We start from the raw sequence: 27,959 nt of genomic DNA on the forward strand, positions 1-27,959 counted from the left end.
GAACATAATTTAATCAATTCAATTTGAACTCGTTTGTTATCTTGTCGCATGAGACTTTGCAAAACACTGCAAATGCACGCATGTACGTTTCTTAAAATATCTAAAGTGGGTGCATGTTGGAGTTTGCAGCAAATGCTAAGCCTTTGGAGAGGAGAAGAAATCGGCTCTTTTTAAGTTAAGCCGAGCAAAAATGATCCGAATCCACGAGAACACCATGACTCATTACAGCAAATATAGTTTTTAACTGAGCTGATGTTGTTTGGTGCTAAGTAACATGTATCAGCTGCTATCTATTCAGTCTTAATGGAGTAAAGTGTCGGAGGACTCTGCTGCCCCACAATGCTCCTCGATGTTAATGTTTTGGTGACGTCAGGAGACGAGACCAGCCAGTGGGTGGGCTGCAGCCCTGCTTCAGGACTGTTTCACGCTGCAGATGGCGTCGCTGTGAATATTTGAGCCTCGTTATGTGGACTCACTGGGCTCCCAGAATGAGTTAGAGGGCGCACCTCCGCCAGGTATGTTGTTGTTTGAGTCACCTGTCAGAGTTTTAGCCCTGTGCTCCAGAGTTAGCTTAGCTCGCTGGGCTAACAGCCTGTCCGACTGGCGCCTCTCAGGCGGCTGTGGACGGACAATAAGCGGCCCCAGCGAACCAGCAGGCCTCCATTTACTGAGCTCTACCGTCGGGAACATCCTGGTGGGGTTTCTGTATCAGTCTGAAAAGGTTTCTGTCGTTGGATTTAAGCTACTCGCTTCCAAGGGGAAATCTGTGCTCTGCGGAGAATCTGTTAAAAGTTGGTTGAAACCAATCTGGGCAGCGATCAGCTTCTTTATCTGCGGCTCGACTGCATCAATGTGATACTTTGAGGTAAAACTGTTCTGTTTTAGTCGTTTTTTTGTATTTGGATTTGATGCAGGCGCGATGCTAGGTTTCTGTAGCCGAGCCTGGGAGTATGTAAGTTACAAACATGTTAAACTAGTTACTGTACCAAAAACAATTAATGGGAAATGAACTTTAAAATTGTGCCACTATCAAATGTATTGGTTAAAAGTTGAGAAATTGTACTTCTAAAAGCTGAAAATTTAAACCCTTTGAACATAACTTGATTTCAAAATGTTTCCATTTATTGCACTGGAATGTACAATACATAATTATTAGAATACATGTTAGTTAATTGATTTGTAATTGACCCTTTAATTAGCAAAAGGGTGTTGTTACTTGAGATTATGTTTGTTGAGAGCAGCTAAAATAAAATCTAAAAAGAAAATAGTTAAGCTCACATGCTTGGTTGAATGAAACTTGGTTAAATCCTGAAATTAAGGCATGTATGGTTAATCAAGCATGTGCTCATGCATCACATTTGTTGATTATTTCTATTTATTTATGCCTGTTGGTACCTAAAAGCATTCAATGAAACAGTACTTGATTTGTGAAGAGCCGATTAGTTTTGTGTTCAATCAGACACGAGTTCTGTAGGTATGTGTATTTTCTTTTTCTTTTTAGGTGATTAGTTAGGATTTCGCTACAATCCCCACTATTAAGGCAGCAAAGGTTTCCCTGACTGTTCGGTGTTTGCTCAGAACATGTGAAACAGTCCCGTACATGAAGCTGGGTTATTGTAGGTTGAGGTAGTAAAATGAAAATTGAAATAAACTTGCTGACTCTGGGCAGGAAGCATTAAGAATCTGTTTCAAATTGAGCAGGTATTCATTTTTTTATGTGCCAAGATCAAAACAATAAATAAATATAGCTGTGATACTTAAATAACTTATTGCAAAACTTTAGCACAGCTTTCTAAGTTTATGTGATTATGTTTTTTATTTGTGTGCCTGTAACTCTCATAGTCCTCACCTGTCCTGAATTTGCTGCATCCCATTTGTCTATCCCACAATTTCTAAATCAAAATCTAAAAACATGACGCTTCACATCTTTAGCTTATTTTAAAGAGGACAAACTTATATTTTGATTTTCTTCTATAATAATTATAGTTGTTTGATGCTTAAATGGACCGTTCACATCTTAGGCTATTCAGCCGTCGGCTGCCAGACTTCACGTTACCCTTAGTCTAATCAAATAGAGATTTACATTTTCTCTGAGCCTCTGAAAGTTCACTAAAATTCTAAACTGTCCTTTTCTTTCTGTCTGAATCCATGATCATCAGAAAACAGAGGGCGGTAAATGAGATTATGCACATTGCGTCTGTCCTCATTGACCTCTCTCCATCTCTGGCATCTCTTCATCTGTTTTGTTAGCATAGGGAAAGATGGATCTTGGCAGTTTCCACGTCCTTCTGCTGCTCCTCCTGCAGGCTCTACAGGCATCAGCTGAGGACTCAGGTACTCTTTTGCATCTTCTTTATCTTCAGTGAAGGTTTTTATGCATTAGTGTGCAAATGTAGCCGTCAGTTACACACTGAAGGTTTTAACATTTTGTCCTGCCACAACTGCTAACTTTAGTGCATTTTAGTGAAATTTTATGTGATGGAGCAACACAAAGTGGCTCCCAATTATTAAGCGGAAGAAATTATTTTATTAATTAATTTTTTATTAATTTATTAATTAAATTACTAAGAAAAACAAAACTGTGTTCCAGATTTTTTCACAAGTACAATTCTGAAAAGTATCTCAGAGATGGTATCCCAAATAACTGGACAACTCACAGAGTTGTGATCAACCTGACCAGTCAGCCAGGGCTACAATGATATCTGATAGTTTAAATCAAATGATGTGATTCAATTGTCTATTATACTGTATATTTTCCCAATAAAATTTGTGGGGATTAAAAATGTGAAAACTGCAAGATGTTTACAAGACACTTTTCCTGTAATGTCAGGTGAAGATGTGATGACTTCTGCTTAGGTTTTTTAAAGCATAAAAATATTTATTTCTGAAGAGGTTTTTCCCTCAGATTATTTGAGTCCTTTCTTTGTGTGTCGGACCTAACCTCATGTCTTTTACAGAAGGACACCTGATGTGTCTCTGCGAAGGCTCCAAATGTCCTCAGACCCCAGAGTGTCGAGGCACCCGGTGCTTCTCCTCGATTAAAGTGAGCGGCGGCGAGGTGTTGCTGGAGCATGGCTGTTTTAAAGAGCGACTGCAGTGCTTCACGGCGCCGTCCTTCCATCAGGCCGTCCACTGCTGCTCCAAGCACATGTGCAACGGAAACACCACCAGGAGCTTCCTGATGTCGCTTCTTATATCAGGTCAGGCAGCAAGGAGTCGGACCGTGAATCAGAACGAGTGCCGTACCGGATAACGAAGGTTCTCATAAGCATCCTCTCCTTTCTTTCTCTGTTTTCCCACAGCCCCTGAAGGGGAACCGGTTCGGTACCGGGTGGAGACGTTGGCTCTCTTTGTGCTCGCCCCAGTGGTGGTTCTGGTCCTGCTGTCTGTGGTGTCGGTTCTGGCCTGCAGGAGGCTCCACCGTGGCCGCCTCCAGCGACTGCAAGAGTTTGACACTGAGCAGGGAGATGGTCTCATCACCTCCAATGTGGGAGACAGCACTTTAGCTGTAAGAGTTGTACAGATTAATAATAAAAGAAACCCAAAACTAGGACAGGATTCAGTCTGAGCATCTGCTCGTCCTTTCTCCTGCAGGATCTTTTGGATCACTCGTGCACTTCAGGCAGTGGTTCAGGTCTTCCCTTCCTCGTCCAGAGAACTGTAGCCAGGCAGATCAGCCTGGTGGAGTGTGTTGGTAAGCGGACTTAGACTTCTCTGATTAGTCATGTTTCAATTTAGCCGTGTTTTCTTCTACTAGTTTGAAGCAACTCAACCAGGATATGTAGGAAGTTTTTAGTTTTGTGCCTCTAGTAAGGCACAAACCTACCAGTGAATGAAAGCGTTGCACAAGACTTTTTGTTGTCCGTCATTTTGACAAAAGCAATAAAAAAAAATCCATCATACCTAATTTTACTCGTCATTATTTAAAAATAAAAATGACATATTTATATATACATTTTATTATTCAGTTTTATTAATATTTAGCAAGTGAAACAGAGAATCCATAATGTACCGTCACACATCAAGCAGATGAATGCATGTAACTTTTTCACCGTAGTGACAAAAAGCATCACATATCTACATATTAATATCAAAATTGTAATTAACTTTAATAATAAAAACTTTTTGGGACAAAACAATAATCACTTTGAGTGTAGAAACGTTTTGTGTGTGTGTTTTTTTTTTTTGTTTTATTTTATTTAGCTGTTTCTGTCAAATTAAAACCTTTTCTAACACGTGTCTTCAAAATGCGCGTTAAAAAAAACCCTGATGGAAACAAATTGAGTTTGCCATACCTAATAAATTGAATATTGGTTGCTTTTCCACTTTTTTCGTTCAGCCATTTTCCAAGTATAGTTCCTGAATAGAAAAAATACTCTTTGTGTTTCAGGTAAGGGGCGATATGGAGAGGTGTGGCGCGGTCAGTGGCAAGGGGAGAACGTTGCCGTGAAAATCTTTTCCTCCAGAGACGAAAAGTCTTGGTTCAGGGAGACGGAGATCTACAACACTGTGATGCTAAGGCATGAGAACATTCTTGGTGAGCTAAACCTGAACTACCGAACCAAAATAGATGGATGAAAGAATCAAGGGTTCATAGTTCTTAGTTTGGTTTGTTGGTTTCTCCCAGGATTTATGGCGTCCGACATGACTTCTCGAAACTCCAGCACTCAGCTGTGGCTCATCACTCAATACCATGAAAACGGCTCGCTGTACGACTACCTGCAGCGAGTTGCGGTGGAGACATCGGAGGGCTTGGCGATGGCGGCGTCAATCGCCAACGGCCTGGTTCACCTGCACACCGAGATCTTTGGCACCGAGGGAAAACCGGCCATTGCACACCGAGACCTGAAGAGCAAAAACATCCTGGTGACCAAGGAGCTGCGCTGCTGCATTGCAGACCTTGGTTAGTTTTTATTCCACTACTTCATTTCCCGTAATTTATTTTTTTTATATAACAGATTCTGCCCTTATCAAACCTTGCGGGTTTGTGGACTGTGTAATTAATATAGCTTTCCTTTTCTTTCTGCTCTTTTGCTGTGATTCTGTTTGTAATTTACAGGGCTGGCTGTGACACACACTCAGGCTGACAACCTGCTGGATGTGGGCAACAATCCCAAGGTTGGCACCAAACGCTATATGGCACCTGAAGTGCTGGATGAAACCATTCAGACCGACTGCTTCGACGCCTACAAGAGGGTTGACATATGGGCCTTCGGACTGGTGCTGTGGGAGATAGCGAGGCGCACGTACAGCAACGGTGAGCGCCATGTGTGAAACTCGGTTGCCAGGGTGACGCAATCGTTCCAACTTCTGTGTAGGCTAGAATAGTTTTTGTAATTTCGCTCTCTTTTTTTTGTTGTTGTTGAGTGCAGGTATCGTCGAAGAGTACAGACCTCCCTTTTACGATCAGGTGCCAAACGACCCCAGCTTTGAGGACATGAGGAAAGTAGTGTGTGTGGAGCAGCAGAGGCCTTTCATTCCTAATCGCTGGTTTTCAGATCCGGTAAGAAAAAGGAAAACCTTTTTCTTCTTGCCTTTTTTTACTCATATTTGTCACAAAGACGCAAATTAGAAAATAAATTGCTTTAAGAGCATCTAAGGAAGCAACTTTAGTAAGACAGCACAAAACTACAATGACTTCCCGTATTTTCCGCACTATAAGGCACACCTAAAAACCTTCCAATTTTCTCAAAAGCCGAGAGTGCGCCTTATAATCCGGTGCGCCTTATATATGGACCAATATTGAGCCACAACAGGTCTCGCAACTACTGTAAGCAGCCGCCGACTTCATTTTCCCCGTAGAAGAAGAAGCGCGCGGTGCATGCTGGGTTTTGTGTAAAGACCCCAAAATGGCTCCTATTAAGAGACACGCTTACGACGCAGAGTTTAAGCTCAAGGCGATCAGTCACGCAGTAGAACACGGGAATAGAGCAGCAGCGAGAGAATTTAACATGAACCAATCAATGGTGCGGAAGTGGATATATATTGTGATTGCACTAACGTTTGATTTACCGTAACAGTATCAGACTGCTTTTCACGTGTTTATTGAATCGAGGAAAAGTTCCCCTCCACTATATGTTATACATTGCTGTTGTTAAAAGATAAACTGTGTCACGAAAATACCACATCACTTACTTTACCTCGGGGAAAATAATAAAACAGCTGTTTATTCATTTTGGGAATGAACAGAGTTTTCAGAACGCTGGTTTGTAATCTATTAATAAAGTTTGACTGACCTATCTGACTATTTTGTTGACATTGCCTTTAGCGCAGTTCCATCTAATGGATGCATAACGTAACTCCAGCCTCTACTGTAGCGTCTATTCTATGCGCATTATAATGCGGTGCGCCTTATATATGAAAAAAGTTTTAAAATAGGCCATTCATTGAAGGTGCGCCTTATGATGTGGTGCACCTTATAGTGCGGAAAATACGGTAGTTCTGTTTTAAGTGCTCTATTTTTAGTTTTTCTTAAGTTGCTTTACTGGCTTTGCAACCGCGACCTTAACACTAGTGTCAGGTTTGCACTGCACTATTAGATGTCAAGAGGCTTTGCCATATAAGCTTATGAGCCTAGCCTTCTTAAAATGTTTTATTAAATAAAAATTTCATACCCATAAGAACTAAACAGTTTTCTGATGCAATCATCCATAGGATTGTTTTTATCTGAAGGCTGTAGTGAAGACATTGATTGTGGAGTTTCCTCTAACACACGCTGTCTCCCTCAGACACTCTCTGCTCTGGTTAAGCTGATGAAGGAGTGTTGGTACCAGAACCCTTCTGCCAGACTCACAGCGCTGCGCATCAAGAAGACCCTTGATAAGATCCACAGCTCCCTGGAGAAGGGCAAGGAGTCATGAGACGGAAGTGCCTGAGTGATGTCAGAGGCTTGACTTCGACATGAGCTCGGAGTTTGTTGAAACAAGAGGCAATCTGAAGGATGGAGATGGACAGGAAAGCTTCTATCCTTCTCTTGCTCTTCCTTTCTCTGTTGTTGCCTTCCACCAACATCCCTCTGTTTGACTTGAAGACATTTGGAGCCGTCGCATTTGAACAAACCAGCCGTAGCCCTGCGAGTTACCGCTGCAGACTGTTACAGAGTGTGAAGGGTTGGCATATTATAGTACCCAATCATACCGCTTCAATGCACAGTTTACACGGCTCTGGGTCTGGCCTTTCTACACACACCAAACACTACATGCTGAGTCCAATATCTGATCTCCAGCCAAGCATTTTCTTTGGCATGCGTTTGTGGCATTCTGCTGAGAGACAATCAGATTTTACTTCACTCACTCGGCGTGATTTGAACAAGCCAACGAATACTCAACATGTTCACTTACTAAAGGAAAAGAGCCAATAGAATCAAAACTTTTTAGTCCGTTTTAAAAATGATATTTATGTATTGAACCTCCACTGTTGCCACACTACTGAGGATTTATGTAAGACTGGTGTATGATGATGATGTGTGCAAGTGATTGTGAACATATATAGACATTAACGCTATTGGACTGTAACTATTGTCACTACCAAGTAGGAAATAATTTGAGAAATGCAGAACGTTTAACTTTTTGATATTGAGAAATGGGATGAAACAGGATGTGGGTGAGTATAAAGAGAGGAGAACACTATGCTGTTTGTGAAGTTTGAATTACATTCTCAATTGGGAAGAATATTATATTAATTTGGGGCTTTTAATTGTTTGTTTTAATTGTTCTGTGATGGAATGAATAGACAACATACTTCACTGATTATTAAAGACCAGAATTTGGTGCGGAAGTTTAAACTTATGCAACATTTTACCAGGATTCAAATGAATACATATATATACTTTGCAGCATTTTATAGTTTATAGTCGGTTTACTGGGCGTTTCAAATGGTCAGTGAAACCAAACACACACCAAGACTGGTTTTAGATTGGATGAAGCAGGCTAACAGTTAGCTCCTTAATTATATAAAACATTTTTGAATGATGCTTAAAATCCAGGTCCACACAGAAACTCAACCAATTTAAATAAACTCAAATATTTTTCACAAGTAGGGCAGTCAAATGTGCAACTCTAATTTCTGCTTTAACTTGGTATATGGATTTAGAAAACTTGTGAAGGTGTAATTATCTAAAAAAAAACGTTTTCCACAAACATTAGGATGTATATGTTGAGTAAAAAAAAAAGCCATTTATATTTGTCAGTGTCACTATAGGGACTTGTGAATGAATGAATAAAAGAGTTCATAGCAAACAGACTTCAGATTAAGTTCATAATCTAGTTTCCTGAAGAAAAAAAATCCATGTAAGGTTTTATTTTTTTTAAAATAAAGCTTCTAGCTGATGCCTGTTGTATTAGAAGTTAGATATTTTAGTTGTAGCTTTTTAATGCCTTGACCACCTTGCCATGTTTAAAAGCTTTTTATGCTGCATTAAACATATTACAGGCACATTGTGACTGAATTACCTCCCAAAGCAGTGGCACAGGACATATTCATAGTGTGATAACAATTACATATCTTGTATATGTATATCTGAACCTGTATGTATACTTTTGACCATGTGCTGATTGCAGAAAACTAAAGCCAAATTGGTGCTCCAGCCTTTTTTTCCCCTGCCATACAATGAAGTTGTCAAATCAAAAATCATTAAAAGCCCCAAAATAACATTTTAAATGGAAGGTATAGAAACTTCTGACCTAAACTATAAGTGAATTTAGTAAGATCTAATATCTTGCATTAAGACAATGAAACACACTCTCTCTGCCTTGCATACTTGATTAAATGTTCGAAACTCGAGCAGAAAGGAATAGACAGGATCTGCTGGTGTTAAGCAACTTTTTCCTTTTTCTGTCATTCAGACGACAGCAGCTGATTTTTCACTTGTCCTCAGTAATGCGATGGAGCAGAAACCGACTAAATAACTGGAGGGAAAAGAAAACACTCCATATTCATTGGACACTTATTTATATTACTGGTTCAAAACTAAAACATTGCCTAGGTGTACAAAGAAATAAGCTCACAAGTGCTGGCTTTGCTTTGAAGAAAAATACCGCTTTGTCTTTTTTTTTATATGTAATAAAACATTTATTGCATTCTTGATTGACGATTAACTGATTATTGCAATTTTAGTGTCTAAGCTTTTCTCAATTTCATTCAACTTCAATCTGAAGCAAATACACACCTATAAGACATTATCCGATCTCTCTACTCTGGTGCATCATGATGGCCCTCTAGTGGAAGCCAAAAGGTTACACTAACATGCATAATTAACAGTTTCTTTTCTTTTTTTTCTGAGCCACACTGAAAGGTTTGCCCTGTGCTTTTTAAAGCTACACACAAGCAAGTCAAAGTGAATGTTAAGACTGCAACTTTACCAAAAAGATCTCATTGTTGTTTTAGTGCAAAAGTGGCAGCTCTGAACTACAAACATACAAAGAAGATTGCAGACAATGTGGCAGATACGCTGTAAAGGATGGATTCTGGAATATTTCTATTTGAAATCACTTTAGATCATCTGGTAAAGTCTTATACGGGTTCAGGATACCTTTGGGGTCCAGCAACATCTTCATTTTACCCATGACGGCCACAGTTGGCCTTGATTTACTGTAATAGATGTAATTCCTCTTTTTAAGGCCCAGTCCATGTTCTGCGCTGATGCTGCCCTGAAATTTGGCCGTCCATTCGTAGACGAACGGCTCAATGGACGCCAGCAGGGCGGGATCCTTTGCAGAAGAGGTGATGTTAAGGTGGAGGTTGCCGTCACCTACAAGGGGAAGTGAGAGGAAGGGTGAGAATAGGACGGAAAACCTCCTGACTCATCCTCCCATACTGTGGTCTTACCTACGTGTCCGTATCCCACCACGCTCCTGGCTCGCTCTCCCAAATGCTGCCTCATGTCCGTCACCAGCTGGTAGATCCGCTCCACCGGAAGGGAGATGTCGTACTTGTAGGTGAAGCCGTCGTGAGTCAGCGCCTCGGTGACACGTTCACGCATTGACCACAGCATCTGGAGCGGTGGAAATGGAAAGTCTGAATAAGTCATTCAGCTCTCAAAACTAATGTTCTAAAGCAGCAGCAGGAGGAAACACGGCTTTACTTTCATTAATATAAAAAAGGAAAGAAAGGTTCCCAAGAATATTACCATTATGAGCCATAATTCTATATAATTTTCATTCATTTTAAAATATGAAATACACTGTGAATTTATGGCAAATGTGTCTACAGTGTTCGGGCTTTAAATATGACACCTGGAAGAAAGACAAAATATGAAGGAGGACAGGGTGACATTTGGAAAGGTGTACGAAAAAAAGCAGAGAAGAAGTAAGAAAGGGATGACAAAAAAAAGGCATGAATTGACACCCAATATGGGATAGGGAATAAAGTTATGATATAAATATTTTCTCATACTTATCCAGACAATATAAATGATTGTCCAAAACAAGAAGCTCCCATGAGGTTGATAACTATTTACAGTGGGAGCAGAGAAAATGACATGTGTTTTATAAGAATACATGCTAGTTGAGATTTTTTTAAAAAAGAAACTTAGCTTGTTTTTATCTTCAGCATGTTATCTTAGCTTTTAGCACGGTTATCATTACAAAAGCAGACATTTGAAAGTTTACTGCCTGGAAAAAGTTCAAATGTTGAGTTTCCCATCAAAAAGCCAAAGATGGGTTGACTTCAGTCACTGGTTGATTTCTCTGTGTGTCTAGTTCAAAAGGACCGTCTGCAGCGGTTTAATTTTGAAGGAACATCAACATAATCACCTGAACCAAAAGTTTTTCAGCTGATTCCTGCACTGTGATCAGATGATCTTTGATCAGCGTTGATTACTTCACTCATTTAAAGTTTTGAGTGGTGTATTGCAGTGGTTTTGAGACATTTTTCAGGGGTTGCTTTGACTCTCTACTCAGTGACTCAGAATAGACCACAGTGTCTGAGTTTGTTAGAATGAAAACACAAGTCACCCACTGCAGGACTGTAGGCGTCTGATGTGCTTTTAATAGTCCAGACACACAAGAACCGCTCTACGATGCAAAGACATAGGAGTCTGGATTAAAAAAAAATTGTTCATCCTTATTATTTTATGTCATATTTAGTTGAATGGGTGAACCCATAAATGTGAAGATGTGAAGTTTAAGAACATCCCCTTACCTTTATTTTTGATTCCTCGGTTGCTACAGTACCATCTGTAACTAATAACGATGTCATTGCTTCCTCTAAAAAGTTGTGGAGCTTCTGTGAGTCGTGGTCTGAGTCAGATCCAGATGTTTCGATGACAATGTAAAAGGGGCAATCTGCACAACAGAAAACACATATCCTGTAAAAGAATTCATAGCACTAGAACTCATAGCACATTTTGTCATATTACAACCACTGTCTTCGATAGATGTGGCTGGAATTATACGTCATGCCTCAACGCAAAGTAGTAGCACATACATGTGAAGTGGAAATAAAATGATTTAAATAGTACAATTTTACACATAAAAATAAAAGTATAAATGTAAGCCTGTGGAGTTGTGCAATTAAAATGAACTCAATAATTTTCAATTCTGACCAATTTTGTTTACAGAGACATCATAATTAATTTTATTTTACACATAATTGTGTTTATTTTAGATATTTTAAATATCTTTCTGTTCCCGTTCCAAAGAGCTGAGTGCTCTTTACAAAATTAAGGTTTATTCATCTTTGAGAGGGAGAATTTGCATTATTACGTTATTATCAATATATTACTTGAAAACAGTCTCAAAATGACAATATAAATGTTTATCACAATAATTACTGGGACAATTAATGAAGGCAAAATCTGTTGTCATCTGTGTTCAACCCTGTTTCTTGAGTTCCCCTCCCCCAAAAAGTCCAGAGCAACCTGCTCTGTTCAGGGCTAGGATTTCATTCCTAGTAAAAGTAGCCAAGCGGTCCATGGTAACTGGAAGAGCAGCAGCTGCATCCATTACCTTCTGTTGGTATGTCACATAAATTCCCAATAAAATACACTGAAGCTAGTGGTTGTAGCATGAAAGAATGTAAAAAAGTTGCACGAGTTATGTGTTTTTATAAACTACTGGCATGTGTGTGCATACCAGAGATAGGATTGGCCAGCTTCAGGTGTGTGTTCAGCAGCCTCATACACTCACTATCCAGGAACTCGAAGGCTGACAGGATTTCTCCCAGCATGCCTTTGCAGAGCTGAAAGCTTTTCAGCAGTTGGTCAAAGGTTTCACAGCCTACAACGGAAAGCAGAAACACTCACTGCTCTGCCGAACCGCTGTCGTTTTTACACCCAGGAGACGAACGCGGAGAAACTCCTACCCAGGAAAACAACATTAACGGATTTTGGCTTTTGAGGGCAAAGGATGGAGACCGCAGTGATGACGCCCAAAGTGCCCTCTGAACCAATGAACAGCTGCTTGAGGTCATATCCTGTGTTATCCTTCCGCAGCGTGGACAAACAGTCCAGCACCTGTCCATCTGCCAGCACCTAAACAAGACATGCATTAAAAATTTGAGCTTTGAGTCAAATACTGCAAAATCCTCACAAAAACAAACGATGTCAGATGTAAAAGCCACATCTATAACAGGGTTTTATTTTAACAATATTATAGTTGTGAAGTTTGTCAAAATTAGTTTAGTTTTCACGTTCATTTTGTTGAGGCAAAACATTTTTTTTTTCTCCTGACTTCTATGTTGACGCTAGGTGGTTACCATGGCAACCAGTAACAGTCAGCTCCTCCCCTTCTTCTGTGTTTAATTTACAAGTATTCCATTTTAACATACGTTAGAAAAATGTAGTTACATACAGCGTTTCATGGGTAATTTTGCCATGTTTTATATTTGTTTTTACCCGTTATTATTATTAATGTTGTACTTTTTAGCTGTGTTTAATTTTACAACTTCTATCAACTGTTCATTGGGAACCATTGCTCTGTAGTCTGTTTCTTCTTTTTTATTTCATTTTATTTAATGCCTAGGGGTAGAAACTGCTGGACTGATGTTAACCACCAACGTTGTTTTTCTCTCTTGTTAGAATAAACACAGTGAGCCCGAGTGCGTTTGTTGTGGGCTCACATATCCACTCACAACTTCCAGGCCTAGCACAGTCCCGCGCAGGGAGCCGTATCGGAGCAGCCGCAGGCCGCCTGCGTTGGTTGCCACGTTGCCCCCGATCTGGCAGCTGCCCTTTGCTCCAAGATCCAGTGGCATGATGTAGTCTCTCTCCTCCAGGTAGAGGGACAAGTTCTCCAACACACAACCTGCCTGACAGGTCAGAATACCTGAGAAGAAGAATCTAAAGGGTTATTGTTCAAGTGACCTTTCTTAAAGCGGTGGCTGGTTTAGGTTGAACCTTACCAGAGATTTTATCAAAGGAAAGTATGTTGTTCATGAGAGAGGTGGAGAGGATGATCTCGTCATACACAGGCACGCTGCCACCGACTAGACCAGTATTACCTCCTTGAGGGTTCACTGCCAGGTTGCGACTTTGACAGTAACTAAAGAAGGAAAACAAAAGTCCTCATGAAAAATGACAATACGTTTACAGGGCCTTGCATAAATATCCACAGTCCTTGAGTTTCTATCCCATTTTGTCACACATTGACACACCTAAACAAAACAGTACATAACTTTAAAAACAAAGTATTTGTTGGGTTAAAAAAAAAAAAAACCAACTTAAAAGTGTGTTGTGGATTTTTATTCTGCCTCTTGTGGTCATCCTTCAGGATCTCCATTCATCTTCCCATTAAGAGAGCAGTTTCTATAACTCCTCCTGAAAAAAGCCTTCCCACAAAATTATGTTATCACCATTGGAGTGAAGCAGTTAAGGTGATATGCAGTTGTTTGTTTTTATTTGCTCGTAGACCAAAAGATGGGCCTGCAAATGTGGTTTCATTTACCTTCTAGGTTTACTACACAGCTTGCAATAAATTTCTTATTGCTTTCAACCACTGCACTCTCAAAAGTAGAATATGCTAGGTGTATGACTAATAGTTGTCCTGTAGATTGGTCTTGCTCTCTCAAGCTCCTCCAGAGTTACAATAGGCCTCTTGGATGCTTTTCTTATCAATGTCCTCCTTTCGCCATCATGTCAGTGTAGCTAACCAGTCAGGTCTTGGTGGGCTTTCAGCAATTTTCAGATTTTTTTAAGTATTAAAAAATAACCTTCTCTCCAATTCAAATTTGTGCAGTGTGTTCAAATGTTATATTTTTAAAGAGATAAAATATGGAACAATAGCTCAAAGCATTATGTAGTCACTAGTATACCTGAGAATTTGTGACACTTCCTGTGTTGTCTGAGGTCTCAGCAACACTTCACTTGATCCTGCAGGACTCAAACACAAGCATCTAAACATGCAGTAAATTAACCAAATGAAGTAAAAAAAAAAAAAATGACATGCAATTCTGGGATTCACCTCTCACAGACTTCAGCCAGTCCTCATTACTGGACTGCACCAGGTCTGGGTCAGTGATGGCCCTGCCTGGCAGTGTCTTCCTGAAAAAGGTCAAATCCTCCACAGTTACCCTGGAGAAAGGCAGCCTCTGTGGGGCAGCGGCCGGTGACGACGCGGATCCACCTGGTCCGAGGTGAAGCTCACGGGAGAAGGTCGCACTTTGTGGACAGCGGCCCCTGAGAAGAAGCTGCACCTGGAGGTCAACAGGTGGGAGTCCCGCTCTGGACAGGAGTCTCGGCGATGTCCTCAGCTTTTGCCTCGTCTGGAAAACTCCTAACATGACTGAGAAGACGGAACGAGGAGGTGTGGATAGAAGCCACAGAAAAAAAGTGGGAAGAAAATCACATATTTGATATTTGCATGTTTTTTTTCTTACCTAGTAGTGATACAAGGAAAGTTAGGTGAGTTATAACAATTATGTTAAAAATTACAGTCGCTACTAGTAATGCAACATTTCTTTCTAGAAATGGTCATACACCGAGCTGTCCGACTGAATAAAATTGCTGGTCTCACACCTGCATTATTAGCTTGGAGTGTTTTATCACTGCCCTTAAATTACTTAATACATTAAAAAACATGTTTAACCCACCGTAAGCGTTCATTTCGCATGCGTCTGTATTTTCCCTTCATATCACCCTGAGCTGTCTCACATAAAATTCAAGGACAGCTTAGTATTTTACAGATTTCAAGTTGTTTACCACTAGCACGCTAACAAAAGCCGGAAGTTGTTACCAGGGCAAAAAGCTCCGGGGCAGCCAATCAAGAGGCCGCTCGCACATTCAGCCAATAGGCGAGGCTTCAGTTGTAACTGAACAGCCAATCATTGCTTACTATTTCAGTTTGGGTTTATTTTTGTTTTTTTAAAAATTGAAAGTCTGCCACTTAATACAAATAAACGGAGCAATTTCTTTCCAATGTTCTTCAAATTGTAACATTTAGCTTTTGTAAGTCTTCTTTTTCCATGTAACTTTTTCAAGCATATTTTTTATTGTATAAAGCATATTTATGGGTGTTCCATAATTAATATAAATACTCCAAAACCTTTATTTTTTGCTCCAGTGCAACTACTGCTGCAAAAGTGGATGGAATTACGAAGAACTCCCTTTCAGTTCTTCAACTTCACCTCAGATCAACAGTCGGATGGTTGAAGGCTTGACCAGGTGTGTGTTTCTGGTAGGACAATGATCCAAAACACACAACTAAGCTGGTTTAGGAAAGCTGATGTTAGGATTTCTGGTACTGGGATAAGGCCAACTACCGGCTTATGCATTGGCCTCCAACTTTAACCTCATTTAGTATTCGTAAATAATGTTTGCTAGTCAGGTCTGCCCCATAAAATTAAACTACTGAGGTGATTTTTCCCTTTTCAAATATACAACCATAACCTTTTGAACATTTATCCACTTATTAAAGGAGTGTCTTTGGTACTATGTGTACAACTTGATATTGTATGTGAAGCTTAGAAAAACCCCAACTTATTTAAACTTGATTATCTACTTCTAGTTTCACCTTGAATAATCAGCACATCCGTCAAAAATGCTCATATGATGTCTATCTTAACGACGTCCAGAACTATAATAACAGCAAAGGGATCACACTGAGAAAAGAAATGGATGGACAATGCAATCATCACTTGACACAAAAGAAAACACAACAAGAAGTTATAACATCCTATTATGCACACCAGTAAAAATCCAAGAAAAAAATGAGAACTTGAATCCATACAAAATTATTTATTAGAAACTTTGACAATACCTTTAGTTTTTCTCATCATACAGTCTGCAAAGTACACAACATGCATTATTTTCAGATTACAGTGTTTTCTTTAAATCATCTCTGCTTACAGTATGGAAGGCTCTGTACATTAGTTTCAACCATTTGTAATTTACACTTTCAGCAAATGTCAAGAGTACGTTCTCTGATTACGCAGTTGATGAACAATGAGTCCTGGGTCCAAGTGGATTTTTAAATGATTTTATCCAAACTGATGAACAGCTAACAGATGAAGAGCTCACCCAGCTTAAATAACACTGAAGGACAGGCCTTTGTATTGTCCTAGCTGCCGTCACAAAGAAAAAAAAATAACCCTCACCTGACAAATCATGCGGACTTTCTGGGTATGTACAGCATGCAGTTTTCTCAGGTTAAAACTTGAACACCAACCTGGCAACCAGAACACACAAGCGATACTTCACAACTAAAGTATAACAAGAGATGAGGACCTGCTAAATGTTTTCAGGGTTAGTAGCTCATCTCAGCACCCGTTTCCAGTTTGAGCCGCCTGAACAGAACTGCAGCGACTTCTCGTGTCTGCACCACATCAGTGCAGACAGTGAGAGCTCCTCGCTGTCTAAGAAAATAAGCCACTTTTCTGTACTCTGAACACTGCTGATGTTTACAGCAGGTTGCTCCAGCCATGACGGCTGCAGGATGATGGCGCTGAGCTCAGCAGCCTCAGGATGTTTCCTTTCTCCTCGAATTCTCCCCAGCCGGGCGCTTCATTTGGGGCCGGAGTGATCCACTGTGATCTGCTGCTGATCAAAGTCTGATATGAGCTTCTTGATGTGAGCCAGCTTGTTGTGTAGATATTCACAGCGAACTTTGTCTTGATTGTAGTTGGGATTGGACTAAAGAGACAAACAAAGAACACTGATTACCTCCAGGCGAACCAGAGGAAACATTTGTTCAGAAAAAGAGGAGAGTTACTTTTTTAATTTTCCGGTACTCTTGTAGGATTTTATTCCGAACAGTCTGAGAGGAAAAAAAAAACAAACAACACAGAAATCAGAACAAGCAGGAAATATCCACACCTTCAATAAAATGCGTATTTTTCTTCTTATAGCTTACCTTGTATTTGTGTGACTCGTGGTGAAGTTGCTTGAGCTGAGTGTCCAGGTCCATGAACTGCTGCGTGACGCTGTCGATGCGAGCGTGCAAGTCTCTGTACTCGCTGTACTCCTTATTGAAGTCCAGTTTATAGCTCTGTCTCTGGTTGTGGCTGGAAATGGCCGTGTACTTCCTGCACAAAGAAAAAAGAAAACATACTGGTTTGAGCAGGAAAGCATCCATTATTGCTCTGACTTTATGCTTTCTATCCTATTAGAAGGTGAACCAATCGACCCAAAAATAAATAACATAAATTATTTATGTTTATGTTACATGATATGTGAGATCCTTCATAAGTTATGGATCTACCACAACTTACAGATCCCTGAAAGTTGCATCTGTAAGTCGACTAGAGACTTCCAAAAAAAATAACTACTGAACAGAATTATAAGACCAAAAAAAAAAAAAAAACTACTTCATGTCAATAAAATATTGACTGTTTAGGTTTTTATTGAGATGGGAAAGAATAATCACAAGGGCTGGGTATCAAGAAACTCCCAAGTCAATTCAATTTAGATTCTTTGGGTTAGATTTAAATTTGAAATCGATGTGATTCAATATATCCTTAAATATTGCAATATTGATTTTGTAATAAATAGCATACAAATAATAATTGGATTTCATATTAATCATTTTCTGTGTTGCTCACATTTTTGAGCAGCTAAACATCTGAAAAGAAAACGGTAGCACAATAATACTTGTGCTCACTATAAACTGCAAAAGTTAAAACATGACAGTACTTTATTGAAATTGAAGTAGTGACTATAAAAGATAATCAATTCTCCTTATAGAAACAGAGATAATTCACATTGTTTTGAATGACCCGTTTTATTAAAAATTTGTTTTGCATTTTTAGTTTGGAAAAAATACATTTTGGTGCCCTGCGAGCGTTTTCCTTTATACGGCTTTATACGGCTGTAACTTCAGACCTCAATGAAAGACCCCCGGTTTTGTAAAGACGCATTCCTATGTTTGCTCTCCTGCAGGTTGCAGGGGAACAGGAAAGCAAACTATTGCTTAAACAGGAATGCAACTAGGTCAAACAAACTACTTACGATAAATAGTCTGCTGAGTCAGTGTCAACTTGAGGTACATTGGAGTCAAACATTAGCTTACTCGTCTCTGAAAGAAACAAAGAAAAGCTGTAAGTGAGGAGAAAAGTACAGAGAAATTAACGGTTTCACCAAGTCTGTCAGTTCTTACCTGTGCATTGCAAAGGAGCATCGTTATTTGAATAATCTGAACTGCAATCTTTATCTTTTCTCCTTTGCTTTTTGTCTCTCCATTCTTCTTTCTCCTTAAAAAAAACATAAAAAATATCAACAGATTACCTAAAATTGAAATCCCATTAAAAATAAAAAACAACCACCTTAAAGCAGGTGTCTGTTTTCTCACCTGATCTTTGTGTTTGCTCTTCTTCTTTTTGACCGTATGTCTGCTCAGATTGGGCACCATCAGGGGCAGAGAGGGGTGATCCGACTTGGGTTTCTGTTGCTCTTCTGGGTCTCTAGGTTCCTCTTCAGGAGCATCCGTCTGTTCCAGTCTTTTAGCCACTTCTGCTTCCTGCTGACAAACTGCTGACAGCGAGTCAAAAAGTCTTTTGGGGTTAAGCGAGTTGTTTTGCCCGTCCTCTGCTGTTGCTTCGGCGTCTTTCTGAGCCTCCTGTTTAGAAGACCTCAGTCTGAAATTCTCACTCGTTGATTTGCTCGTCAGGTGAGATATTCTGGGCTTCTTGCTGGCCAGAGGATCGGCGTATTCATCGAGGAGGGAGTGTTTTGGGCGGTGTGCAGGTGATGAGTTGGGGGTCTCCCGAAGAGGGCTGACCTGGGCCTCGGGGACAGTGAGGAGGTTCTGCTGTGGTTGGAAAAGTCTCCTGCAAGGAAAGCATTGTACATCAACAATCAAGCAGGCAGAACGCAGAAATAAAATGTTGTTTTAAGTGGGAGGCATGGAAAGCTGTGGCTTTTTCCTGGTTAAGCAGGAAAACACAAAAATAAGGAACCAAGTAAATGATAGATGCACCGCAGAGTTTCCCCCAGAAATCTTGCTAAGCCCACTGGTAAGGTTGCTGGGGCGGTCCAGCAACAGCCAACTGTGTTTTTGTGTTAAAAATGTTTTTAAAATAAAGACAAAAAAAACTGCTGGCTATTCTACTGGCAACCAGTAAGAAAGCCGTCACGAGGAAATGGCTGAAACCAGATCCACTCACTATCGATGAATGGATTGAAATTGTTTACCAGATTTATGTTATGGAAAAGATTTCTTTTTGCCTCCAAGTTGAAAAAGAAAAATTTTATAAGAACTGTACCAAACGGACTGAGTATGTAAAACCATTTAGATTTGACTTCATTTGACTGCACTTGTGAATTATGTGTGCTGCCCTTTTATGTTCTTGTGGTTTTTAGTGCTTGAGGTGGTGCAACTGCCATTTTTGTTATCGTTCACAACTAAAGTTAGTAATAGTCTGAAAGAGAAAATACCAGACAGGCAGTATGGGCAAAATCACTTGGACTCTCTGCTTCTATCCTCATGAACAATCTTAAATGGGTAAAGCTGTAATTAACAAATGTGATGGAAGTCTTTCTAAATAAAAATATAATAATAAAAAAGAAAAAAGTTAAAAGTTGATATAAAATTTTAAAATAGGGTTAGGGTTACTGGAAGATATTATTGACAATACTTAAACTAACTATAGAGTCTTAAAAAAACATATACCAAAAAACATCATTTAAATAAATAAGAAGCTTTTTGCACTTCAGCTAAATTCAAATTAAATAAACCACCAGTGAATCTTAAAACAAGCTATTTAATGCTTAAAACAAGCTATTTTTTTTATTTGAATAGTAAAATAAAAAAATACACAACATATGCGCTCACATCAGTTTCACTGTACATTCAGGTTGGTGGCACACATATAAAGTCATGCACGTTTCTATTTAAGGCCGAGTTCTTGTCACACCGTCAGTGGTTTGTGTTTAACACACGCGAGCCGATCAAGCGATGTGACTTTTATACTTCATGCGTCTGTTGCTGCAGGATTGTCTAAAGATGAACTGCAATAGAGGAATCATGAAAATGCCGGTACAGGTGAACCTACCGTGGAAGAGCTCCTTATTAAATTCTTTAAGCCATTTCAGTTCTGAGAATGTTGGCCTTTTGATTCATATTTAGCTAATTTTAGAATGAGTTTTAATTTTCATTTTTATTGAGAACTTTCAGCAAAATACATTTCCAGCTTAAGAGTGACTTCATGCAGGTGACACCATACTTCACTCAGTTTATGCAACGCCAAAGGAGGCTGTTGATGATCCTCAAGCTGCCGCTCAGTACAACTGCATGACTTGAAACCAAAGTAATGTTGTTTACAAGATATCACTCTCTCATCTTCACTCTCTGACCTTCACCCTCTGCGACAATCTTACTAACAAATTTATTTTCTATTTAAGTGCGAGTGGTTTTCTACTCAAGCAGCTGGTAAACCGGCATTGATAAATATAATAAAGATGACTGATTAAAACAGCAAATAACTGTCTGATAGAACAACAAAACAAACAGTGAGGATTCATTTTTATTACCTGACAAGGATTCGTTTTAGCAGCTGCTGGTCCCCTGAGGTGTAGCCTGGCCAGTCCTTCTGCAGCTCCTTGTACAGGCCGTCCTTCAGGACAAATGTGCTGTCTCTGTTACTGAGCTGTCCCACCTGCAAAACAAACAGGCCACCTCCGTCAGTCTGTTCGAATTTCTTCCTGCACCATACGTCGAACGGCAGTAAAATTATTCTGATGTTTTATTGGATTCATTCCCACAACGTCAAAGTAACTTCATCACCTCCATCATAACTGCGTCCAGCACGTCTTTGTCTCCGTCTGCAATCCCGTCTTTCTGCAGCCTCAGGATCAGCTCGGGCCTCTTGTACGGCCTCAGAGCCAGCAGGTGCATCACTCTCTCCCTGAGGGGTCGCTCCCTAATGTCACCGACACTTTTCCTACTCACTGGACAGGGACCCTTCCTCTGCCTTGGCAGGCTGACCCCCCTCTTGATGTTGTTGAGGAGGGAGTGAGACGAGTGTTTGGGCTTGGTCAGCTTGGCCAGCGCTGGAGCTGGAGCTCGCACAGTCACCTTCCTGCCTGAGATAGAAATTAAGAAAGAAAGGGGGAGGGGAAAGGCATCACCAATAAGTACATTTAGAAATTGTGTTTATAGCATCTTCCAGATAAACAGTCACACTACCAAAAAAAAAGTACATTTTGTCCTTATTGCTACAGTTAGAGCATCGCACTCACAAATACTGTTCTAAAAATAAAACCTCCTCATTACTAGACAAGTTTAGGTTCCGAGTCCCAGACATGGATGTGCTTTGGGAAATTTGTGCGAAAGCCCCAGAACAAAAGCTTAAGTCTTTGTGAAGGAACCGGCTGTAGCTGGAGAGAGAGCGTCATTATCCACGGTGAGACAAGTCCTGTACAGACAGGGGCTCACAGTCCATTCAGACAGGAGGAAGCCATTAGTTCAAAAGCAACACAACAAGCAAGATTATGGTTTGCAAATACACAAAGAGACACAACCCCAAGCTGTAGAGACATGTCTCGTGGTCTAATCAAACTAAAGTGAAGTGTTTAGCCATGATGACTGTCGTTAGTTTTGGAGGAAACTAAGCTAGCACACCTCAAAGTGAAGAGCGGCACTGGTACTTTTATGTTCTGAGGCTGTCTGGCTGCAGGAGGGACTGAAGAATGAAGATTATGATAAAATATTGAAGCAACATCTCAAGAGATCAGCCAGGAAGTTAAAACAGGCCTTGTCACACATGGATAAGCACTGACCCTCAGCATAACACCGGTCTTAAGGACAACAAAGTCAATGTTTCGAAGTGGCCATCACAAAGTCCTGATGTCAGTCACATAGAAAGGTTGTGTAAAGAGCCAAAAAAGCTCTTTACACAATGGGTTTAATGCTTGCAGAAAATCAAGGTTTGTTTTTTTAAAGTTAGTTCAAGTTTTTGCATTAAACATCCCAAAATATCCTAATTATTCATGTCCAAATCACCCATAAAATTTGATGCATGAGAAGTAAATAAAATAAAACGAGGCCAAGTAAAAAACTCTGTGCAACTACATCCTTAAGAGCTAGTGAAGAAGTCTGATTCTGCAGCAGACAATTTCTTAGATATACGTGTCCAACAAATTATTGTCTGAAAAAACACTGAATTACCAACAGTGACAGTAAATACGACCTCATCACAGCACAATTCAGAGGAGAGCACACACAGTGAAAAACCAATTTAGTATTATTCAAGGTTTATAATCATTTCCTGTGTGTAAGAGTGTCTATGTTACAACCTTCTTAAGAATGTTTGCAATTCATAGGAGTTTAGCAATCAATCTACGGGAGCCAAGAGATGACTGATCTAAACTCAGTTTAATAGGCAGCCTTTCAGGTTACCCACAAAAAAACAGGCCCTTACAATAAAAGATTTTTAATTCAAAACGTAATCCTATATTATGTTATGTTAGTTTAAATAAAAAAGTGTTACTTAATCCCCAGAGTCTATGCTAAATATGTATCAACAATGAGGTTGTTAAATCATTTTAGACAAGATTAGACATGAGAGGAGGAAGTCATTATATCTTAACTTTCTCCACTTGCAGAGTTGTGAATAGAAAAAAAAGAAGACCTCAGTTCAACCCACCAGAAAGTCACAGTCAGGTTAGAAAGACACAAACACACACACACACAGAGCGCAGTGAGCAGATGTAGCAATCTAATTTAAGACATAACCACACTGTTGCACAACCCTGGCATGAATAATGTTGATTTGCCCCTACCCCTCCTTTAAGCTTCCTCTAAAACAACAGACTCATCATAACTTAACATGCTAAATTTGTATGAGTTTGTGTGTGTGTTCACTGAGAGATGATGACAGTGACTAACATCATCTCAGGAGGAAGTGGTTTGGTGGTTGGATATGCAACAACAGTGGTAGTACAAGGAAAAGCTAAAGCGCTGGCTCTACAACGCGGAGAGCAAAACTGATTGTTCTGGATTCGCATGGTCCATTTTTGTGCTAAACTGAAATGCAATCACCAAGAAAAGGGACAAAATGTGCAGGAAGAAAATAAAAGAAAAAGAAAGCAACCCTTAAAATATCTGTTTACTACACATGTTTCCAAGGCAACCAATGCAATATGGCTGACAGCATTTTCAGGATATCAGAAGCACAGTAGAGAATTGCCTTCAGGCCAAGCGCCTGCCTTGCGCTGGGTTTCTGGTTGTATAATCACACACACGCTGCAGACATGCGAGTGCTTTTCCGTTCTTACCCTGGTAGCGTGCGCCGTTCTTGATGACGATGGCCCCTCTGCTGCGCGTCTCCTCCTCGGCCTGGGCCATGCTCTGGCGAGCCTTATCGTACGAGTCATCTGTGGCGTTGACTGTCATCTTCTTCTGAATCACTCCGAGACATGTCAGCTCCTCGGCAGCACTGAGAGCACGACGGGGGACAGTCAGCATTCAGCCTGCCATGATTTAGGCTCCTAATAAAAAAACCTGCTTCAGAGAACCCGGTTGCTTAAGTTGATGCCTGCTTGCATCAGCCAGACAGTTTCGCCGGCCGAGTCCAATTCAGTTTTTAGGAACAGCTCTAAAGCGCGTCAGTTCTGATTCCGTCAGGACTCCACAGGAGGGATTTAATTTCCGTCCTCGACGTTATTTAAATTCTCTTCTCTGCTTCCCAGGTTTCCTCTGGCAATCAAATCCAAAGATAACGTCAACAATGCAACTTTATGTGATAATGTTGCTGCAGGCAACATGACCTGTTAGCTGTTAAGGAAAGTAATTTGCCTAACCAGAAGCCCAACTGTGGCTGATTTATTAAAAAAAAAAACAACAACTTCTCTTTACTAGAGGAGAATTGAAAAGTCCAACCTTTATTCACATTTTACACAGAGAAACTGGCTAGATCAACAAGTAGGAACTCAAAAATGTCGTCTTCTTTTGATAAGAGAACGTACCATGCTAAAAGCTTTCAGCTAATAACACTTGAAATGGACAAATTGTTTTTAAAAAAAACACTGAGAAGAAGACAATAAAAGTTGCTATTTTCAAAGCCAGTGAAGTGTTTCATGAATGAAGGGCCCACATCAATGCAAGAAACCATTTCAAATATAAACTACTTTCTACAACAGGTCAAGAAAAGCTTGTTCAGGCTGGAAGAGAGCAACAGAGAGAAAGACTTTCAGTAGATAACAGGAAGGCTCAGGAGGGTATAGTAAAGGCACTTTCCTTTTTCCTATTACCGTAATCACAGTCTGGCATGAAACATATAGGATGTGGAAACGTTGGCATCATCCATCCCATTGAATATATCTAAACACTACTTTTTGCAACAGTTAACCGCTATGACTAAATGCTACGATAAGGTCCCAACGGTGGCTGTTATTTAGAAAAGCCGGCTGTTCACTTGCTCAAAATGAATAATGCAGTCGATATTTATGTTTTTGCTGGCTGTTTCTTTATGGCTTACCCTGCGTCGTGCTGCTGGACGCAGTCAAAGCTACCGTGGGGACTGTTTCGAGCGACGTTGGTCACTCCGAAGGTGAAGATCCTCGCTTCATTTCCATTTTCTGAGCAAGGTACGGCAATTCTCTACAACAGAGATTGGATATCTTTTAAGATACAATATGTGGGAAAATACAGTATTTAGGGAGCAGAAATAGCAGATCATCTTACCCCTTGATTTCCACTGAAGGTGATGGTAGGACAGGAAGACGAGCTCTAAAAAACAGAAGAAGAAAAAAACAGGATATCAAGCAGAATTTTGTGCGTAGTAATTCAGTATGAGTGTGACATTAACACACAGCTCTTAGAAAAAGTACTAAACTTCTCCATGTTTTGTTACTTTACATAAACAAACCAGTGCAATTCATTTGGTTTTTGTATAATAGACCAACAAAATAGTGTTTGATTTTCATATGCAGAGAAAAGATAAGTTATAAAGTATTTTTTATAATGTTTTGCAAATAAATATCTGAAAATTGTGGCATGAATTTGTTCTCAGCTTCTGTGTTTGTACTGTACTTTTTTGCTGCCATTAGAGCTGCAGGTTTTTAAGAGTGTGCCTCTTGTCAGATTCTGGATTCGATTGTTTGTCTGGCTGTAGGTTTAGAGTCATTTCCCCGATTGAGGGTGATTATCCAAGTTTTAGCTCAATTCATCTCCCTTTCCAATTTGACCAACTTCCCTGTTCTTGCTCAATAAAAACATCCCACAGACTGTTGATGTCACCATCTTTCACATGTTGATAATAATGTGACGGGTTAGTTTTCCGACGCACGCATGACTTGCTGAAAAATTTACTTTTGGTCACGTTTGACCAGAGCTTCTTCCATGTTTTCTGTGTCCATGCACGTGATTTGTGGCACGCCACTCTTATCGTTTTAATTCAATAATGACTTCATTCTTGCCACTAAATAAGGCAAAAATCTGTGAGCTCCCCAACTAAAAGTTGTTGACTGATTCTTTCAAGACTTTCCTTCATGGCTGCTTCTCTGCTTTGCTTCTTGTCCAGCCTGCAACCTTGCAATGGCGATTGGATTGTTAAATCTGTTACCAATTGTGATATGTGCCTATTTTCTCCTGTGTCTTTTTCATTTTGCTTCCTACGCTCTTGAGACTTAATATTTTGAGCAGCTTCATTTGATTGGTGATCATCTAATGACGTGAGACTCTGTCCAGCTGGCTAAATATTACCTTAGCATTTAAAATGCAAGTTCATAACACTTGGAATATATAAACTGTTCTCCAGACAGTCTTTTGCAAAAAATGAAGCAATATTTGCTATTTATTCTGCAGCTTTACTGTATAAATACATTTTTCTTTGAAAAAAAAACAAACGAAAAACAATCCTTTATTGTGTGCTGGTCATAAAACCTGAATAGCATTGAGGTTTGTGCCTAAAATATGCCAACAATGTGAATAAGTTCAAGCACGAACTCTTTAGCAAGTGCTTTCATTTACAGTAAATACATCCGTGACCCATGTCTGCGCAACATTTCAACCTTCCCTCAGATTCACCTTTGATTTTATGACCAATGAGTTGTGAAAAAACACAAACAACATTTTGATTATCTATGCAAACATACAGCAGATTCAGCATTATAAATTTGTTCAAAGATCATGACACAGCGAAAATAAAGCTGCGTTATCACATTGAGTGAAATGAAAAAAGCTCACGCCTGAGGGGAAAACACACAGATCACAGAGCCAAAGTGACACGCCTGCAGTCCTGATGGAAAGTATGCAGTGACTACAATCTAACTGACCTTTTTAAATGGGGAGTCCACCTGTTGAGAGCGCAGTGTGAGCTGGCTGCCAGCACAGGGTCTGGCCCTGCTTGTATGCGTGTGCAGATGTCTTACTTTTTCCTGCGTGATTGTGCGCAAGTGTGATCTGAAGAGCCGCGAAGCTCTCCTTGGGCTTAGGTGATTTCCCCCGCCGTTTCTGTCTCATCATCGCCACTTCAGGTCAAATTACGACGAGATCAATCGGGGGTTTCACGTTTAAGCATTCAAAGAGGTGCCTGTAATTTCCTCACCGAGGAGTTTCCAACCCTCTTACAAGGAATTGCTGAATTGAGGAAGTGCCTGTTACATTAGACTTCCTGCAGCATCTGATTCAGTGGTGATTTACTGGGTTAAATGGTTGATTTTGAGCTCAGTCACTCTGCCACGGCCTAGTTTTAGAAGAAAGTATAATATCATTCAATGTCCAGCGTGGAGTTTCTTCAGGCCAATCCAAATATTCCCTCCTACTACAAACCTTCACCCCCACAGCTTCACTTTCTGTCTCCTGTCCTCCACACTGATTAGATGCCCTCATACTTTGCCAGAAGCCTGTTTGGACTTGGCCAGCAGCTTGCTACACGCTTCATAACACACACACACACACACACAACATGTTTCCGCGTTGCATTATGCAACATGTATTGGCAACAAAAAAGGGGGCTCGTTGGTAGCAACTACCAGCGGGGGAAGGTGGCGGTGAACTTCGGCCGAAATTCACAGCACAACCCCCGTCGCCTCGTTTTTAAATCAAGCGAGAGCCCCCGTAACAAGTTCATGCAGCACAATTTACTGAGAGGAAGAGCGGCGTGAAGACCCACCTTGCCGTTTTGAAAGGTACCAATGGCTCTTGCCGCGCTGTCAGTGAGTTTTACGTGAAAAACAGAGACGTTGCCGCCGAGGTTCAGTTTACCGCTGGACAGTCCGTAACACTGCTTCTCCCTCAGAGTCGACATCGCGCCACAATCCTCCCGTCCCGGTCAGAAATATTCCGAACCAAAGCAGCCCGACGAGATATAAACGGGCAAACATTGGCCGGTTCGGATCCGAAGAAAGACCTCCACGGAGCTGTGAGGCTTCTGCTGCCGCTCCGCGGCGCGCTCTTACGGCTGAACTCAAAGCGGATCCTATTGGTCGAGAGACACGCACAAGCCATTACGTAGGTCTTACGTAACCACTTCCACTCTTTTTGTTGGGGTTCTCGTCCTCGTCTCGCTATGCTAATATGCTAATGGTCCTTTACATGAGGTAATGGGGGAGCGAAGGCTATGGCAGGCCGTAATAAGATATAATTCAAACC

The 27,959-nt window shown here is 40.3% G+C and overlaps 3 protein-coding genes across 5 annotated transcripts; 1 reads left to right on the top strand and 2 right to left on the bottom strand.

Annotated features, from left to right (window-relative positions):
• Positions 1-362: 362 nt before the first annotated feature.
• Positions 363-9,084, top strand: acvr1l (activin A receptor, type 1 like). Its single transcript, XM_032546956.1, has 10 exons — positions 363-515; positions 2,251-2,334; positions 2,958-3,200; positions 3,303-3,508; positions 3,595-3,694; positions 4,391-4,537; positions 4,628-4,903; positions 5,060-5,257; positions 5,373-5,503; positions 6,729-9,084. The coding sequence occupies exons 2-10, from the start codon at positions 2,262-2,264 to the stop codon at positions 6,858-6,860; spliced, it is 1,506 nt and encodes a 501-aa protein (XP_032402847.1). The 5' UTR covers positions 363-515; positions 2,251-2,261; the 3' UTR covers positions 6,861-9,084.
• Positions 8,933-15,178, bottom strand: d2hgdh (D-2-hydroxyglutarate dehydrogenase). 3 transcript variants are annotated; one of them, XM_032546953.1, is made up of 10 exons: positions 15,025-15,177; positions 14,397-14,764; positions 14,248-14,305; positions 13,339-13,478; positions 13,069-13,262; positions 12,301-12,469; positions 12,072-12,215; positions 11,140-11,282; positions 9,826-9,991; positions 8,933-9,748 (listed from the first exon to the last, which is right to left on the bottom strand). In XM_032546953.1, the coding sequence occupies exons 1-10, from the start codon at positions 15,063-15,065 to the stop codon at positions 9,486-9,488; spliced, it is 1,686 nt and encodes a 561-aa protein (XP_032402844.1). In that variant the 5' UTR covers positions 15,066-15,177; the 3' UTR covers positions 8,933-9,485. The 3 variants fall into 3 exon arrangements, with proteins under 3 accessions (XP_032402844.1, XP_032402845.1, XP_032402846.1); XM_032546954.1 differs by having other exon boundaries at positions 14,397-14,717; positions 14,812-15,161; XM_032546955.1 differs by lacking the exons at positions 8,933-9,748; positions 9,826-9,991 and adding an exon at positions 10,005-11,012 and having other exon boundaries at positions 15,025-15,178.
• Positions 15,179-16,148: 970 nt separating this feature from the next.
• Positions 16,149-27,826, bottom strand: LOC116709351 (RNA polymerase II elongation factor ELL-like). The gene is made up of 12 exons (XM_032547825.1): positions 27,481-27,826; positions 25,050-25,094; positions 24,844-24,965; positions 23,642-23,802; positions 21,150-21,448; positions 20,897-21,021; positions 18,717-19,194; positions 18,525-18,618; positions 18,377-18,443; positions 17,283-17,454; positions 17,142-17,186; positions 16,149-17,062 (listed from the first exon to the last, which is right to left on the bottom strand). The coding sequence occupies exons 1-12, from the start codon at positions 27,613-27,615 to the stop codon at positions 16,934-16,936; spliced, it is 1,872 nt and encodes a 623-aa protein (XP_032403716.1). The 5' UTR covers positions 27,616-27,826; the 3' UTR covers positions 16,149-16,933.
• Positions 27,827-27,959: the final 133 nt, after the last annotated feature.

This window comes from Xiphophorus hellerii, chromosome 19, assembly GCF_003331165.1.
Source record: "Xiphophorus hellerii strain 12219 chromosome 19, Xiphophorus_hellerii-4.1, whole genome shotgun sequence".
In the NCBI taxonomy this organism is placed as follows: Eukaryota; Metazoa; Chordata; class Actinopteri; order Cyprinodontiformes; family Poeciliidae; genus Xiphophorus; species Xiphophorus hellerii.

Coding starts and splice junctions, on each gene's coding strand:
- LOC116709351 (XM_032547825.1), bottom strand. CDS start 27,615: ATGTCGACTCTGAGGGAGAAGCAGTGTTACGGACTGTCCAGCGGTAAA. Junction 19,195..20,896: donor CTAAAACGAATCCTTGTCAG/GTAATAAAAATG, acceptor CTTTCCTTGCAG/GAGACTTTTCCAACCACAGC. Junction 17,455..18,376: donor GACTCAGCAGACTATTTATC/GTAAGTAGTTTG, acceptor TTCTTTGTGCAG/GAAGTACACGGCCATTTCCA.
- d2hgdh (XM_032546953.1), bottom strand. CDS start 15,065: ATGAAGGGAAAATACAGACGCATGCGAAATGAACGCTTACG. Junction 14,765..15,024: donor ATGCGAAATGAACGCTTACG/GTGGGTTAAACA, acceptor TTTTCTTCCCAC/TTTTTTTCTGTGGCTTCTAT. Junction 11,283..12,071: donor GCTGGCCAATCCTATCTCTG/GTATGCACACAC, acceptor TCTGTTGTGCAG/ATTGCCCCTTTTACATTGTC.
- acvr1l (XM_032546956.1), top strand. CDS start 2,262: ATGGATCTTGGCAGTTTCCACGTCCTTCTGCTGCTCCTCCTGCAGGCT. Junction 3,509..3,594: donor TGGGAGACAGCACTTTAGCT/GTAAGAGTTGTA, acceptor TTTCTCCTGCAG/GATCTTTTGGATCACTCGTG. Junction 5,504..6,728: donor ATCGCTGGTTTTCAGATCCG/GTAAGAAAAAGG, acceptor TGTCTCCCTCAG/ACACTCTCTGCTCTGGTTAA.